At 27.9% G+C, this 17690-nt stretch overlaps 2 protein-coding genes across 5 annotated transcripts in view; one reads left to right on the top strand and one right to left on the bottom strand.

Annotated features, from left to right (window-relative positions):
• The window catches only part of LOC135925170 (protein peanut-like), a 33012-nt gene extending 26265 nt beyond the window's left edge, over nucleotides 1-6747 (top strand). The window contains exons 4-14 of one of the 3 annotated variants that reach the window (XM_065460383.1): nucleotides 254-360; nucleotides 1322-1422; nucleotides 1940-2074; nucleotides 2712-2829; nucleotides 3441-3533; nucleotides 3643-3739; nucleotides 4186-4345; nucleotides 4791-4923; nucleotides 5196-5381; nucleotides 5886-6031; nucleotides 6292-6747. In XM_065460383.1, coding sequence (XP_065316455.1) covers nucleotides 254-360; nucleotides 1322-1422; nucleotides 1940-2074; nucleotides 2712-2829; nucleotides 3441-3533; nucleotides 3643-3739; nucleotides 4186-4345; nucleotides 4791-4923; nucleotides 5196-5381; nucleotides 5886-6031; nucleotides 6292-6340 — 1325 coding nt within the window. In that variant the 3' untranslated portion in view covers nucleotides 6341-6747. Of the gene's footprint in view, nucleotides 1-253; nucleotides 361-1321; nucleotides 1423-1939; nucleotides 2075-2711; nucleotides 2830-3440; nucleotides 3534-3642; nucleotides 3740-4185; nucleotides 4346-4787; nucleotides 4924-5195; nucleotides 5382-5885; nucleotides 6032-6291 lie in introns of all 3 variants that reach the window. The other 2 variants (XM_065460382.1, XM_065460384.1) reach the window with 2 other exon arrangements.
• Nucleotides 6748-7939: 1192 nt separating this feature from the next.
• On the bottom strand, nucleotides 7940-16911 carry LOC135925211 (lysosomal protective protein-like). Of its 2 annotated transcripts, none has more exons than XM_065460431.1 (9): nucleotides 16744-16911; nucleotides 13855-14017; nucleotides 13716-13802; nucleotides 13382-13546; nucleotides 11215-11335; nucleotides 10847-10932; nucleotides 10179-10549; nucleotides 8387-8634; nucleotides 7940-8257 (listed from the first exon to the last, which is right to left on the bottom strand). In XM_065460431.1, the coding sequence occupies exons 1-9, from the start codon at nucleotides 16908-16910 to the stop codon at nucleotides 8130-8132; spliced, it is 1536 nt and encodes a 511-aa protein (XP_065316503.1). In that variant the 5' UTR covers nucleotide 16911; the 3' UTR covers nucleotides 7940-8129. The 2 variants fall into 2 exon arrangements, with proteins under 2 accessions (XP_065316503.1, XP_065316502.1); XM_065460430.1 differs by having other exon boundaries at nucleotides 7942-8257; nucleotides 11197-11335.
• Between the last annotated feature and the right edge of the window lie 779 nt (nucleotides 16912-17690).

Below are 17690 nucleotides of genomic sequence, written 5' to 3' on the forward strand. Positions count from 1 at the left end.
TATCCGGTATTAACCGAACCTTTATTATGTTTTAAAACCGTAACCTTTATGGTTGTATTATAACCGACCCTTAATCTCTTAAAAACATATAGTTTAATAAATGATTAGTGCGACGAAATTCATATCATAATAATTGTCTCGACTCAAAAAATTTTCGTTGAAAAAAAAAACAGGGAGAAATGTTGTTTAATTTATAAGAATTTGTGTTTAAATTTGTAAATGTGAATAAACTTAAAAATCTTATTTATCTTAGGCGAATCCGGTCTGGGCAAAAGCACGTTAATAAATTCCCTATTTCTGACCGACATATATTCCGAGGATTTCCCCGGTCCGTCTCACAGGATCAAAAAAACAGTCGAAGTATAAACTTGTATTTAATGTGTTTTTAAAATATATATATTTGGGAGATTTATCCGTTATAGCGGCAGTATTGTGAAAAATCACCCTAAGGCCCATTTTGAGCTGACTCCTGAAAAATGGGGGTAGGCTAAATCAGGTTTTATCTGATTTTTCTAACACGCGCATACCTTATTTCCCATTTATTATTGCCCTAAAGAACCCGCTTCAAGTAAGATATAATTTTTTTCGGTAAAAAAATTACAAATTATGTATAATACAAAAATGTAGATGAAGGACTAAGGGATAATACAGATTGTATTTCCTTCCTTTTACTTTTTTTATAAATTATGATAGCAATTTATAAGATGATTATTCATAAATAAATATCTGTGTCTATGTCAATATTTTAATATGAACTTTTTTACTCAGGGTTTTTAAAACCTTGTTCATTCTTTTAGTTTGATTGATCCAGGGGCGTCACTAGCCTTTACAATCTCGGGGGCTCAAAAAATTATTTTCAAAATTACCTTTTTTAGTGGTATAAAATAATTCAAAATTTTGAGGGGGCTCGAGCCCCTGCGCCCATTAGTGGCACTACTGGATTTAATATATAATATATTTAAAACAGCTATTATTGCATTATAATAAATATTATTATCCTAAAAAAATGTTTTACAAGAAGTTTATAACCCAATTTCTAGTAATCTCATATAAAACTAGGCCACATTTAGTTCTTTGCGTGAAAGTGATTTCTATATTGTTTTTTTAGCGTACTATGTATGTACTGGTTTGGACAAATCTCTAGCATACTATAATATACGACAGTAAAACCTCCGCACCTATATTTTGCCTTAACCTCCCTCCCCCGCCCTTCCTTACTTCAATCCATCTCTGTCCAAAATCCTAATTTCCAAAGACTCGACTTAGTTTAAAATTAAATGTCGTTATAATAAATATGTAACCAAAAAAACAATAAATTCAGGTCGAGACATCTAAACAAGTCCTGGTGGAAAATGGCGTTCAACTTTCCTTAACCATAGTTGACACCCCCGGTTTCGGTGATTCGGTCAACAATTCGGAATGGTTTTTTTTAAAAAAAATAAAGATATTTTAGAATTTGACTTAAGAGGGGGAAGAAAAGAACGAAATTAAATAGAAATGGAAGACAAAACACGTGAGTTTTGATGTTTAGTAAAGAAGGAAGAGAATTAAGCAAACGCGAACCATGTCAATTCCTGTTTATATATGTTAGCGGCAACGTGTTATTTATTCAACTTTAAATCATATTTTGAGCCATTTTTTTTTTAAATTTAAAAATCGAATTTTATCGGAAATGTAGTTCTATCATGTTTGGAATAATCTACCCTTTGAATTTATGATAATTTTATCATGAACTTTATAAATTATAAATGATTCAAAAGTTAATGGTGAAATTATTCTACAATTCATAAGATAGGTAATCTAAACATGCTTGAATACATTTCAGGTAAAATCAGATTTTTTAAATTTAAAAAAACACTCTCAAAAAATGGTTTAAAGTTGATAATACATTGCCGCTAACATGCACAATTTTATTTTTATAAAACTTAATTTCTTTTAGTTGGCAAAAAATTCTTGACCACATAGAATTCAAATACGATGAATATCTAAACAAGGAGAGTAAAATCAACAGGAGGACTTTCGAAGATTCGCGCATTCATTGCTGCCTTTACTTTATAGCTCCATCGGGACATGGGTCATTATATTAATATACTATTATATACTACTAATAAGATGCTTTTTAAGTTACAAATTAGTATCGTTTAAACGGCTCGAGTTGAGATTGATTCTTTAAAAACGGCTAACTCGATATTTTAGCCAGGAAAATATTACGCGAGCTTGAAGATTCTGGTCATCGATGGCAAAGTTTGGACATCTATTAGTGAAATCTAGAGTAGTGTTGTTTAAAAGACCAGATTCGGGTCGATTTTTAAAAAATGGCCCGATTAAGATTATAACCAAAATGATATTGTGTATGCCCCTGGTGATTTTGTTCACAGATGGCAGAAAGGTTTGGGCTTTTACTTGCCAAATCTTGAGCCTTGCACAATATTACTTTGGCTAACTACCCAAATCGGGTTTTTTAACAACACTAATCTCTTGAGGCTTAGGAAATATTTTTTCTGGCTAAAATATTGAATTAGCCGTTTATAAAAATCGGCTCAAATCGAGCCGTTTAACAACATCAGTTACACTTTTAAATAAATTCGACGAGTTTTTTTATGAGATAGGATTGGGATATTGAATAAAAATTGTTTTTTATTGCCTCACAAAAAAAATTCATATTTCTCGAATTATAAAATATTTATTTATTTATTTTTGTTTAAACGTAGATTGAAAGAATTGGACATAAAATTCATGAAAAAGCTCCATGAAAAGGTGAACATATTACCTTTAATAGCGAAGGCAGATACCATGACACCAGACGAAATACATCGATTCAAAAAGAGGGTAACTTATTGGTTTATATTATATTAATGATGATGATATTGTTAAAGGGACTTTTGAAAATTAATTATATTTATTTTCAAAAGTAACTAGTTACATTTTCAAAAATAACCAGTTACAATGCAAGCTACCTAAATAATTTTATAAGATCTATCATTTTTAAATATATATTTATTATTATTATTATACGATATTTACAAATGTTTAATCAAAGGAATTTAAATGAATATACAATTTAATTTTGGGGAAAAAAATTGCACAAAGCCCAATTCGGGTCGATTTTTTAAAAGGCCCTGATTAAGATTCTTAGCCAAAGTAATATATGTATACCTCTCGAGATTTGGCAAATAGAGGTCCAAACCTTTCTCCCATCTATGAGCAAAATCTCTAGGCTTACTTAAAATTATTTTGGCTAAGAATCTTAATCGGGTCGGGGTCTTTTAACAACCTTAGTGTTAAACCCTGTTCTTAAATTATTTTGCCCCAAAAATCCTAACGTTTTAATGTTTTTTATAAAGGAAAAAAGCTTTAATATTAGCGCGTTTATCGCTGTTAATTTTACTTGATAATTTAATCTAATTCGTGTTCCATTCATTTTCAATAAAAAAAATTAGATTTTGAACGAAATTAAACAAAACAACATCAACATTTACGAATTTCCCTCTATGGATGACCCCGAGGAAAACAAAAGGAACAGGGAATTGAAAGTTATAAAATGAAAAAGAAAATGTTTTTTAAAATTATAGCTTAATTTCTGTTAATAGTTCGTAAAAAATGAGTATATAATAATTATATTTATACACTAAAATATTTTAGGACAAGGTACCATTCGCCATAATGGGGAGCAATATGGTATACGATTTGAACAATAGAAAAATCAGGGGCAGAAAATATCCTTGGGGCATTGCTGAAGGTTTAAAAAAAGAATTATCGATTCTTGTTCAAGATTTTCGCCCACTACTTTATATTATTAATAATAATAAGCATAAAATCTCAATAAATTTGGCATCATTGTACAGAAACTTTTTCTTTTAATTAATTTGAATAGCAAGTCATTCCGTAATCTGTGATAATGAATGATATAGAGATGTGAAATTTAGTTATGAAAAACAGTTGATTAAATGTTTTTTGGTATATTGTAATATGTATCTTGAGAATGAATCCTAAATGCCAATTTTAAAGATAGCTTAATGGAATTCATTTTTATTTGAAAGCTTTTAGCCCCTTAATCTCTAAGAATTTTACGAATATTGGGCCCAATATTTTTCCATAGAACAAGCTAGTTTTAAGACAGTTTGCCATCAACATTTTTTGAATAATTTTAATATACACAATATAAATTTCAAAAATTTATATTAGTTGAAAACAACGATCATTGCGATTTTTCCGCTTTGAGGGATATGTTGATTCGTAGGCACATGCAACATATGAAGGATGTTACCGCCAACGTGCTTTACGAAAATTTTAGGTGCTTTAAATTGTCGGGCGGATGTCCAGACGCTATATCTGATATGGATAAGTAATGACTTTATATTTATTTTATAAAATACCAAGATTCGTAAAATTTACAAGGGAAATCAGTTGGAGAAATGAAATCCTAACAAGAGATTAATTTCTGCAAGGAAGTCCCAAGTCTACGGAAATTTGCCTGTTCCCTTAAATATATCTTTAGGCTAATAAATTTCCCCTCCCCCTACACACCCGCTTCACCCCTAAAAAAATTGTACTCAATATATCACTAAGTAAAATTTAATAATTTTTTTAAAATAATGACTAGTTGAAATTTTTTAGAAAGTAAATACAATAATTTAACCTAAAGACCTTTAATATTATGGCAGTAAACCATCAACTATTAGTATCCCCCCCTCTATAGCAAAATTCTGCATACGCCTATGTAGTGTTGTTAAATGACTCGATTTAGAACTGTTTTCCAGTTCGAAATATATTTTTTATTATTCTAGTAGTCCTCTGACGCAACTTCTCGAGGAAAGAAGGGAACAGGAAGCCAACCTCAAGAGGACGGAAAGAGAGATGGAACAGGTGTTCACTGTCAAGGTCAAGGAAAAAGAGACGAAAATTAAGGAATCAGAGGCTGAAGTATATTACACCTAAGTTTTCTTTAAAAAATATACATCATAATCCCTAAAATATCGAATAAAACATTTTTTTATAAATGATTTTGTAAAGTTTGAATATGATATTATTTATTGAGACCTGCAGAATAAGAAGGTCAAGAGATCTGACAGGATTAAAGATCGTTTTTTTTTGAAAGCTGTTCCTGTCCGGTAAGTCTCGGGTTTCGAAAAAATTGATTTTAAGGTCTAGTCCCAGGCTTGTATTTCTAATATTTATTATCCCACAAAAAAAAGTTGGAAAAAAGGTACGAACAAATGAAAAAAAATTTGGAGGAACAGCTGAGAGAATTAGAAGATAGGCGCAGAAATTTTGAAGCCGAAAGACACGCTTGGGAAAATGGCATACCTTCCTACACTCATCAGCAAAACGGTACTTCTCAAGGTTACAACATGAATGGAGGAGATATTAGTAGACCTAACGTAAATGATTATTTTACTCTATGGATATCCTAGGTAAAATTACGATAGCAAGCATCGAGGTGAGAATATTAAGTGTATGGAATTTTTATTTTAGCTTTGCAGTTATTTTGACTGGAATACAGTATATATCATGTGCCCATTAAAGATCTGCCGTTAAGAATTTCACGCAAGTTCCGGCCATCTCGTTATAAATAATTTACCAGGCCTATCCCGTTAAAATTTTAAGGAAAGTCAGCCCTGTTCTTCTCACTGTGCTCTTATATCTATATATTTCTTTCTAAAACAGTTTTATAAATCGATTATATTTGATATCTGTATTTATAATTGGATCGTATAAATTTTATGAAAAATCAGAGATTTACAATGCCTTGTCTAATTTTTTTTATATATATATTCTCCCCCCCCCCCTCCCCCTAGCCCGAAAATTATATATATATGTATGCGAATTTCTCAGCCCGCTATAATTTTTTTAATGTTAAAATTTCATTATCCTTCAAAATAAAGGAAGGCCATGCTTACTTAAACGGTAACAATAATGCACATACCAATTCATCTTCCAACCTTAATATGATGAGCTCCAATAGTACCCTAAATAGTCTGTCTTCCAATAAGAAAAACATTATACAATACTCAGATGCTAACATGAAAGAGTGAGACATTTTATGCAATTTTATATATTTTTTTAAAAAAAATTCAAACAATATTTACAAATTATATATGAAAATTGCAATAAATTATTTAAAAAAATATTAAAATACAATTTATGATGATAATTATGAGAGTTATCCGTATAAGCTTAACGTTTTTATAAACCAAAATTTAATTTCGTTTATTCCCTTTAGGAATGCGGGTAATGTTTTTCAAAATGGTTGAATTTGTAATATATATTTTAAATTTAATATTATTTTAGGGCATACGACGAAAAAGATAAGAAAAAGGAGAAGAAACGATTTTTTTAAATGAGACGATAATATCAATGGCATTAAAAAAAAGCACTATAAGAATTATTTCCGCATATTTTATTTAATTTATAAATTATTCAAATAATCATTTTTATATTCTAAAACTAATTTCGTTTTTTTTTATAAAATATTAATTATCATAATTTTTTATATTATTAATGTTAAGTTCAGTTTATTTCCTTATCAACCATATATTAAAACAATTACTCAAAATTAATTATTTTTTTTGTTGAAAATATTTAATAATAAAAAAAAATACATTTAAATTTAAATAACGCTCGTGATTAAAAAAATTTATATATTTTTTTAAATTTTATGCATAAGAATTTATTACTTTTAATATCAAAAAAAAAATACTTTTAATTATTTTATCTGAACAAATTGATGGCATTTTTATTTATTTATAAATATTTTTTGAATATTAAAAAAAAAATTATTGTAATAATTATATAGCCATTTTTCCCATTTTTTTTTTGATATTTTGGAAAATATCTTTATAAAAATAATATATAATAAATAAATTCCCTAAAAAATAAGAAATATATATTTTTTTGTAAATTTAAGTTTTAAGGTTTGGCAAGGATCAGGTTTGAAGCTGTTTCCTAGTTCGGCTTATTACTTAATAGCCGGCTTTTAAGTATTAGCTAAATAGCCAAAAAAGTAAGAAGAAATTAGGATTTTAAGTATGCCACTCATTTAATTTAATAACGATTGTACCAATCAGTTTAAATTATATTTATAAACATGCAAATATACCGTAGAAGAGTAATAGCCAGTCTTTCTTGATTTATGATTCAATAATATAGAATATAATTAAAGATTGAAATATTCATCCTCATATATTTATAGAATTGTGTCATTTAATAATTCCTTAAATGAATCATAGTGATTCTAAAATATATTTCATTTATTTTGAATCTTTCTTGTGAATCAGTATAGGTTTCTATAGCATAGATTAGTAATAACAATTTCATGAAAATTATTTCCTCTATTTTAAGTTATAAAAAAAAATGCTGTCTCTGAGAAAGAAATTAAGAGTATTCGTTTATTATAAACAAAAATAAAATAAACCAAATAAATTTTTTGGGATATCTCATATAAATATAATGAATGAAATATATTTAATAAGTAATTTGAAAAGTAACTAGTTAAATTTAAAAAAAAATGGCACTCATTATAATGTCTTTGCCCATTTTATCAAAAGTGAGTATAATAGTAATTTTTTACAAAATTATATCTCCAATAAATCTATCTAGTATCAACAACACTAATTAAATTTTTAAAAAAATGATACAGTTCTTTTTAGCATGTATTAAAAAGCATTTAAACCGACCTAGGACACAGCATAATGGATTATTTATTTACATGGTTTAGTAAAATAAATTGGGTAAAGGGGGTAAGGAATTTTTCGAAAGAGAAGGAAGGATTTCCACTCCCCCCCTCTCCATTTGCTACGCTTGTATATATGCTAAGAGATGTGATTTTTCCTTTTAAATGTAAGAACTTTCTGATGATTTTCAAAAAAAATTCCCTTCAAAAATATTATATTTTTTATTTTAATTCATTTTTTATAAAAATGGTAATCTAAAAAAATAATATAAAGCAAGGTAAAAAAAATAAAATAAATATTAGATCTAGCTATAGATAATTAAATTAAAAACTCCATGATTTTTGCCAAGTGAGCGATAATACGAAATCATATAATAAAAATGATTGTTATTTTTGAAGAAAGGAAATATTCCATATACATTTTTATAATTAATTTCTAGATGTCCTCGTCAAGATTTTAAAGTGGCTCATTTTTTAAAAATTTGGATATCATATGTAAAGCTTGACCTGGCCTCCATTGAGGTACCATGTGCCCAGCGCCTTTGACCGTTGCGAATATCAAATTATCATAATAGTCTACAAACCCTGAGATATATTAAACATATTTATTTTTAAAAAAAATCCTAAATTTGTTTAAGGGAATATTTCATTTCAATTTATCAATTTTCTAAAATATAAAAATGTTTTTAGAAGTTTGAAATGTAATGTTAAAACCTGCCACTTGCTTTCCGTAACGCCAATCTATCCTTTTGCCCTCCTGAGTGACATTTAAATTCGAAATAAACCATTGAGCCCCTAAGAAGTTGCACATGAGATCAGTATCGCCGTTATAAACTAACCCCCTTATCTTGTAATCGCGCCTCGAATCAGTCGCCCCAAATCCATTTTCGTAATTTAAAATGTAATCAAATTGGGGATACATGTTCTCGTAGATACTCTTATAGCTGTCGCCTACTTGTTGGCTTTGGGAAGTATAAATTTTTATTAAATTGGATGTAAATATGTATCTCCAAAGATCTCTGTATTAAAATATTTTGACAGATAGTTGTTTTAGAGAGCGATTTTTATTTATCGCGCAATGTACAGTCAGGGTTATCAAAGTGTTTTTTCGTGGCCCGAGCCCTAATTTTATTTTTTTTTGTCTAAACCCGAGTTCGAGCACACATTTTTCGGACCGACCCGTGCCCGATTAAAATATATTTTATAATTAGAGCTTAAATATTATAACATCTTAAAATTAAGAGTATTTTTTCACAAATTGCCATCTTAAATAAAAGTATATTTAAAACCCCCATAATCTAATCAATATTCATATAAATTTCATTCAGAATGAATATAAAAGATAAAGTTATACAATCGAATTAAAAATTATTGTAATTACATGAAAATAATTTGCATGATGTCGAAAAAAAAGATGATATAAATGGGCATATCTTATCAATAGAATCAAATAGTGACAATGATGAGTCAAGTTTGGCAGGCTTCAACCAAGTCCTTTCTTGTTATTAATTATTTATCCAGCCCCGAAATTATATTTAAATGAATAATATCGTAAGAATATTTTATTATAGTTTTCGATATATCTATTTTGAAGAATAAGCCATATAATTTGATGTCATTTATAAGAAAATTATCAGTATAAGCGCGTGTAAATTTGTATAAAAAGTAAGAGTCTAACTTACGCTGAATTTATGTTTTGAACGCTATCGAAATAAAACTGATTCTTCAGAGCGATAATATATAAAATATATCTTCTGCTTTTTAACAAATATTTAATAAAAATAATCTTCTGCTTTTTAAAAAATTATTAATAAAAACCTTTAAAATGTGATTTCTCTATTATTTTTATAATCGCATAGCATACTTTTTATCATCACATCGCAATATATATTTTTTCAAATTTAATCATAGCGTTACGACGAATTTAGAGTATACGCGTTATGCTCAAGCGGTGCGTTATTTACAAAAACAATTCAACAAATAGGCAACAATATATAAATATGGAGCGTTAAGATGATAACGCTATAATAAAATTTGAAAAAGATACATTGCGATGCGATTACAAAAAATAAAGCGAAATTACATAAGTTTTTATTAACAATTTGTTTAAAGCAGCAGAAGATATATTTTATTAAATTATTGCTATGAGGAATCAGCATTGTTTTCGATAGCGTTGTATAAAGCAATGCTTGAACATAACGCGTTTACTATAAATTAAGCGTTATCATCATAACCCTGCTTTTATAGTTAGTATAAATTCGCGGCGAATATATAAAATACGCTGTATTCCTACGTATTTATGTAAATTTCGTCGCGTGCTAACTCTGACTGAGAGTAACGCTCCATATTTATAAATTATACCTATTTATTGGCTTGATTTTGTAAATGACGTTGCATAAAATAACGCGCAGCTTGAACATATTAAGCATTTTCTATAAATTACTAATTCTATGATAGTATATATTATTTTTAAAAAAATTTAGTTTTTTTATGTACTAATACGTACCTACATACATCCCACATTCCTGCCTTATCTGATATATGAAGGGCAGTTCTAACCTCCGGTTTGTTCAACCATCGATGCATAGCCGATGCGTCAATGCAAGGAGGTGTCTCATTGATGATGCTATTGGCCGATAAATCATTTTGATTAAAGCTTTCGCGCCTATTAACTTCATTTGAATAAGGGGGGAATTTGTAATTATAATAATTTCTGTTGGCCGTTTCAACCCAGTTTTCATAGGAGTAAGGGAAAGTTTTATGGAGCGAGTATAAGTATTTGTGGAATATTTCGTTGCTGGGATCATTGTCGCATGGTAAATAGAGGGAATAATCGTTGAGCCCTATATCGAATATCATTCTCCAGGCTTCTGTAAGCTGTGTTCAAGACGTGTAAGATACGAGTATTAGATAAGATTAATCAAAATCCTTTAGATCTAGTCAAAGTTCACTAAATTACAAACGGGAACCCGGACAAAACAAGGGAATTTTTCATCCATTCGAGTTCGTTTTAATTTTCAAAATTTTAAGAAAATCCAGAAAGTTCTGAAATCGTTACCCGTTTTTTTTTAAAATTTGCTATTTTTCGGTTATGAAATGCTCCGGTTGCCGATTGCACACATCATATAACAATAAAAAAATAAAAATATAATATATGCTATAATAGTGTATTACATTAGCTTTGCAGTTAGGGTTGGTATCAATAGAGAAATTGCAAGTGGAAATTACGACATCCTTATAAGACACGGGCCCTTCTTCATCTACCATAATTCATTTTTTTTTTCAAATTTTAATCAAAAACATGTAAAACTAATAACAGGTAGCAAAAAAAATGTCAAAAGATTTACTTTAAAAGATTTTTCCATATAAAAAAAGAGAATTTTCGAGAAAAAAAATCTTTCATTTTTAGAAAATCTGAAGAATTTTTTTTATTTTGAAGAGCATTTCAAAACTCTGGTTGGATGGTATCTAATATTTTGTCAAATAAATATTTCAAAATAAAATGAATGGTATATTATTATTACATAACACATTCGTCTTACAACAATTCGATAATATGTGTCTCCATAGGCGTTCACCGATGATTCCGTGACTATAGGCGAAATACAAAATGGACTGGCTGTTCAAGGTCACAGACAAAAGCCCATTTCCAATGGCGAATCCCTTATTAAATAATTATATTTAGTAGAAAAAAAAATTTACCACCTCAAAATTATTTTTTCAAAAAATATTTTCCCGACCTGATCCGAAAATAAAATAAATTCTATATTCTAGACCCAAACCAGAAAAAAAAACAAAATATATTTTAAAAAATGTTACCCTAAAATTTATATTTATTTAATTTAGTATAATGTTTACAAGAGAATATCTAAAAACGAACAATAATTGAAAAATCAAAATGGTAGACCAAACCCAAGGAGTAGGTTCGTTTTGATAATTTTTCGAGCCCGGCCAAGGAATATTTATAAAAAAATTTCGTTATTTTTAATAAACTCGGCCGGGTTTTTGTAAATTGTTTTACAAAGGGAACATTGAAAAAAAAATATGAGTGGTAAATGAGAATCCACATATGATTTTCCAACCTGAATTAATTCATTGAAATTTAAAATTCATTTTTATTAAAAAAACTTTGGCAATACCACTTTTCGGTCGTCCTGATACGAGGTATATAATTAAAGCAAACATTTAAATAAAAACAATTTCTAACAAATTTATCGTATTTTATTTTCATAATTGATTTTGAGACATGTTGTGAAGAACCTTTCTCGTAAAATAGGTGTTTAAAAAACATATCTTAATAAAAGATACCAGCCGGAACTGAAATACACGTCTTCTAATTCCATGTCATCTCCAGTTTTTAATTTCAAATATGAACGTCGCTCATTCATTTTATAACAATTAGGATGAAAACAGAGGAGAGATATATTTTTTAAGTAAGGATTGCAAAATAAATTGTGATTAGATATTAATAACAAATTAAAAGTATTTAATATATAATTTTTGTTAAAATCATAACAAATAGAAAAATACCTTTTTAGTTTTCAGTATTTAAAATACAAATACTTTCTAAATTTGTCAAATAAACACGAAACGCCAAAAAAATATCTGTGATATTGCGTAACCCTGGTTCTAACCTCATTCTTGTTATAAAAATTAATTATACATGTTAGCGTCAATGTGTTATTTTTAAATCATTTTTTGAGCGAGTTTTTTTAAATTTAAAAATATTTTACTGGAAATGTATTCCATCATGTTTGGAATACATACTCTATGAATTTCAGACAATTTTTCCATGAACTTTTAAACTTAACTTAATTTATATTCGATTTTCCATATATTTTTTTATATAAATTATAAATGGCTCAAAGGTTAACAACAAAATTGTCTATAATTCATAAAATAGGTATTCCAAACATGATAGGATATATTTCCAATATAATCCGATTTTTAAATTTATAAAAACGCGCTCAAAAAATGATTAACTAACACATTGCCGGAAATAACACATTGATAAGAAAATATGGCTATTCGTCCTACCTCGACTAAAGTGAACTAATTTATTTAGTATGTCCAAGCATTTTATTAACGGAATTCACATTAACTCATGAGTTCATTTAAAATATTATACGAATAACATACAAGTTACTAATCTTAGTTATGCAACTTGGACACTTAGGCTTAATAACCTTAATACGAAATTCGTTTACCAAATTTGTAACTAATTTAGTCGATCTAAGACGGGGTATAAGTAAAAACTAAAGGACGGCACGATGATTTCTCTTGTAAAATTGATCAAAAAGTGTGAAGTTTGAGAGGCCATCCTCGCTAGCAGTTTCCCCGCAACTTAAAAAAACTTCTTTAGGTTAAAAGTGTAGGACGACCCTAAGTCGAAAAAGGTATTCCATTATCATTTTTTTATGGATGAAGGTACCTGTCACAAATTTAATATAATTATATATGTCGCGCTTCACAACTAAAAATTATCGATTCGTCGAATCGGCGAAAGTCAACGATAGGGGTTCAGATTCGTCCACGAATAAAAAGAATGTAGTTGGCTAGATTTAAATAAAGTTTAGGGGTCGTGACGTTTTTTTTCTAGGTAAAGTTTCATCGCAAACTAAAAGTCGTTTGATTAAAAATTAACAGCTGTTGCGAATTGCGCAGTTTCGCATTAGGCCTAAAAAGTGCTATATATTAGATTTTCCTGACCTTCAAATTCATCCCGTTTTGAGGCATGTCCCGCAAAATTCTAACTGTTAGAGTCGGGACATATATTCCAGCGTAACTTTCTCCCGTTATGTACAATTCATTTTCGGAAAACTGCGGAAACCTTTGGAAAAAATCTTTCAAGGCTTCATAATTATCCAAGGACACCTTGTTTGAAATTTTTTTAAAAATAATAATATATAATACAATATCATAAAATATCATATGTATCCTACCATTTTTCAATAAAAAGAACCCTCCCTCCCAATATCCGTTCAAAAGCTCTTTTCCGCGAGGTAGTATATTATTTTTTTTTTATAAAAAAACCTTAAATTACTTCGTCATCGTTAAAAGAGTAGTTATTATCTTCCGCGTAAGAAAATCCAACACCTGCCGGAGCTTCCAGGAATATAACATTAGCAACCTACACGTATTATAAAATAATGGAGTCCATATATTTTTTAAAATTTATTTACCTTATTCCAGCTATAAGGATTATTGTATAGGGTATCTCCCTTATCCTTAATGTGAAATGGACCCAATTCACTTAGTAATCCGTCTAAAGAGCTACAACCTGGCCCTCCATTCATCCACAAAAGCAGGGGGTCTTTTTTTGGATTGTTTTGTGACTCGACAAACCTGTTAAATATTAATTTCAAATAAAAAAAAGAAGGCATTATCGTATAAAAATAGGTAGATAATCTTTATGAATCGAATCTAGATTTTCTAGGAGATTAAATTTTTAAAATCAGTATCTGTCCAAGTTGGTTCCTATTTTGCAGGGGAGAAAAGATGGGAGCCAGGAGAGAAGGGTATTAATGTATTCTACCTGTGGTTTGTGGTTAACTAATAGAACGGCACATAAAAATATTGGAAAAGAACAAATGCAATTTTTGGAAGAAAAAATTCTTTATTAAGAAAAAAGCGCGAGTTACCACCCTGTAATACCGTTTATAACAGTTTTCTCCTATTATAACAAAAGGGTTGATACAACTTAAGTCCTTTAAAACATGATACTAAAGACATAACGCTATTAACACACCCATACCCAAGACCCTAAAAAACCAGACGGGTTACCACTAATCCGATAGGAGAGAGGTTTGTGCATCAATGTGTTTGCCAAAAAATTACTTCTCCGCTGAAAACAAAAAAAAAGAACAAATACTCATCTATAACCAACACACACTTTGTCGTTAACCTATACGCTTAACTTTTGCCATGGGGCTCTATATAGGTAAGAAAATTTCTGCCCTCTCCAGTGACCCGATAATGGCGAAAACTTTGGATTAGAGATATATTGGTCAAATTTTTTTTATATCAATTCACCGTTCTATATGATTTTAGAAATTTATCTATTAAAAATTCATTTACACGTTTTTTTAAACCTTATTTTGTGTTATACTTTTTTGAAATATAATTAATTTTTAATATATTAGTTTTTATATACGTTATATTATGCCAAATATAATTTAATACCGCCTTTTATTTATTTAAATTAAAAAAAATATGTTAGAATAATTATAAAATAAATGAATAATCCATTTAAACGTGGAAAAAAATGCAAATAATAAAATAATAGTTCAAAAGCATTATCCAAATTTATTGTATTTCATCATGAAATTAAAGGGGAAGCCATTTTGTTACACAAAAAAAATATATATAAAAATATAATTATTTAAAAACATCATTCCTATAACTCAAAAGCCAAAACATCAAAAAAAAAATTTAATTCAAAAATTTTCAAAACTTTATCAAAAAAAAGCAAAAATAAACCTTTTTTTTATAGAAAAATAAAAATATGGCCAAAACATATTTGTGAAATTTTCAAATCATTATCATTTTGCTTCCTTAAAGCCAACTGAATCAAAGAAGAAAAAAGAAGTATATTAGATGAATTTTTAGAATAATTATTGAAAAGAAAACAAATATTAACAATAGGACTATAAAAGGTCATGGGTTGTTGTACTTTTTAAGTTCCTAGAGAATTTTTCAGAGATTTTGATAATAAATGAAACTTTTAAATTCACAATCAGATGACAGTGTTAACATTGTTTGTTATTTATAATGAGGGAGGAAACAAAATAGATTTGCTGGTATCTAACTAGGTAATCAAGTTCCAAAAATTATTTGATAGTAAATAAAAATATGTTAAACTTTAACAAATTACATAAGATAATCATGATAAAATTAAGATCTTAATAGCCCACAAAGACTTTACAGGTAGGAATGCTTATAAATAGCCACTTTTCTATGACCGGGCCAGGAATATTTAATTAATTTCAAGTTTAGGTGGGTATATCTAGCATACAGAGAGCACTATATCTTTCATATGTAGTAGTCAACATATTTCCAGTAATTAAAATTTTGATAGGTACATTTTTTTAGCAACCTGACACTTTTCAGGATTATATCCACTATAATGAATTATATTCAAGTTTTGGTGATTGTTAATTGTATCACATTATTTATTTATGAAATATTGTTATTTAAGTAATGTGGACCAATATGCAACCATTCATTTTAACCAGTTTGGCCCGCATTATGAATATCTTAATCTTTATATAAATAATATCAAGTAGTACTTAATATTATATCTATGTTTAAATAGATAAAAAGAATACAAATTATAATATGAATAATGCAAATATTTGATTCAATTCATATTTTTGCAGATATAGACAAAAGAGTATTGCCTCCCTTAGCGATAGGCTTAAAAATGAACTCTTTATACACTAATCCAAATTGAAATTCTCATGGTAAATTTCATTTGTAATTCTCATATCTTTCCTATTTTATATATTTTTATTATAGATAAATATAAAGTTTATAGCTTAAAAAAATTTAAATTTTATAAAAAATAATAATGAAAATGTAAATTTAATTTTTAAATTAGAAAATGATATAATTTAATTTTGCAAAGTTCTTAAATATATTTTAAAAAGTAACAAGAAATGTAATGTTACTCAAAAAAAATAATTTTATATCTTATTCATTGCTTTTAAAGATAGTAATAAATTTTTTATTTATTTCCTGTAAAAACAATGTCATTACTTTACATAATATAAATCATTTGCTCATAAATTTGAATTAGTATTGAATAAGTAAATAATAATAAGTCAGATTTAAAAGCCTGGATTCTCTATAATAAACTATGCCTGTTTTTTTTTCAAAATTTTTTTATCCCCTAATCACAAGATATCACATGCTAAGAAGTTTGTTCATATATATATCTGGCAGATAAACGTATTACCAGTATTAAAATATTCTGTCAAGAAAATTAATAGTTAATCTATTCCTATCTTAATAATAAACACCAAAAAAATTGATATGCAGATAATAGATATGTTTAACATTAATTAAATTACCAATAGTGTAATTTCCGAAAGCTTTTACCATTTAGATATCCAGAATATTGATTAAAACTTATATTATTAGAATATCCAGGTAAGTATTCAATTTTATCATAGCTTTGTTGCACTTGCAATATAACCAAGCGAACTATGCAAAAAAATGCAATCAAATTTAAAAACATATGCATGTGAAAAAAAGTGGCATAATAAAGAAGTTGATAAAAGTCCACCCCGGTCCTATAAAAAAAATCATATTAAATAAAAACCTATTTATAAAAATTAGCTTTCTCAATATTTCAGGTTTAATTTTACCAATTAGATTTAGATAATGGTTTAATGTATCTGGAACATCATAGGAATAAGAATTTAAATTCATAATAGCAAATAATTTTGATGTATTATAAAGTTCCTTTTTTTAATTTCAAGATATATTCCTTATATAATCACTGGTAGCATTAGAAAATTTTATTCTATTCTTATCTTTCAAAACTATATTATAATTGTAATATGCCCTTATTCATTTGTGAAAATTTTGAACTGACCTTAAGTCTACGTCCACATTAGATTTTTGTTTCTACTTCTAATACATTAAGCTACAAGTGTCTATAATTGATTAGTGTTTATTTAAAAAAAATATATTTATTATTATCTGAGTAAGCAGTTGAAAACGGCTTAATGAAGCAGCTGACTGATTTTCCCATCCTGTAAAGATGTTCAATCTAATGATTGTAATATCAACTTTGTATATATACATAAGTATACATATAAATTAAACTTTTAGCACAGGACAACACATGTCCTAGTCCAGGAATTAATAGTGTAGTTGAGAATTTAGTTTAATAATAATATCGGATTTATTGATCCCAGTCATCATGCTCGTTTATCTGGAAGGATTTAGTCGCTCGTTTGTATGTATTTTGGATTATTTAATCATATCAATTATGTCATTGAATCAATCATTC

The sequence above is a fragment of the Gordionus sp. m RMFG-2023 genome, chromosome 2, assembly GCF_954871325.1.
Source record: "Gordionus sp. m RMFG-2023 chromosome 2, tfGorSpeb1-WG-v2, whole genome shotgun sequence".
Taxonomy (NCBI): domain Eukaryota; kingdom Metazoa; phylum Nematomorpha; class Gordioida; order Chordodea; family Parachordodidae; genus Gordionus; species Gordionus sp. m RMFG-2023.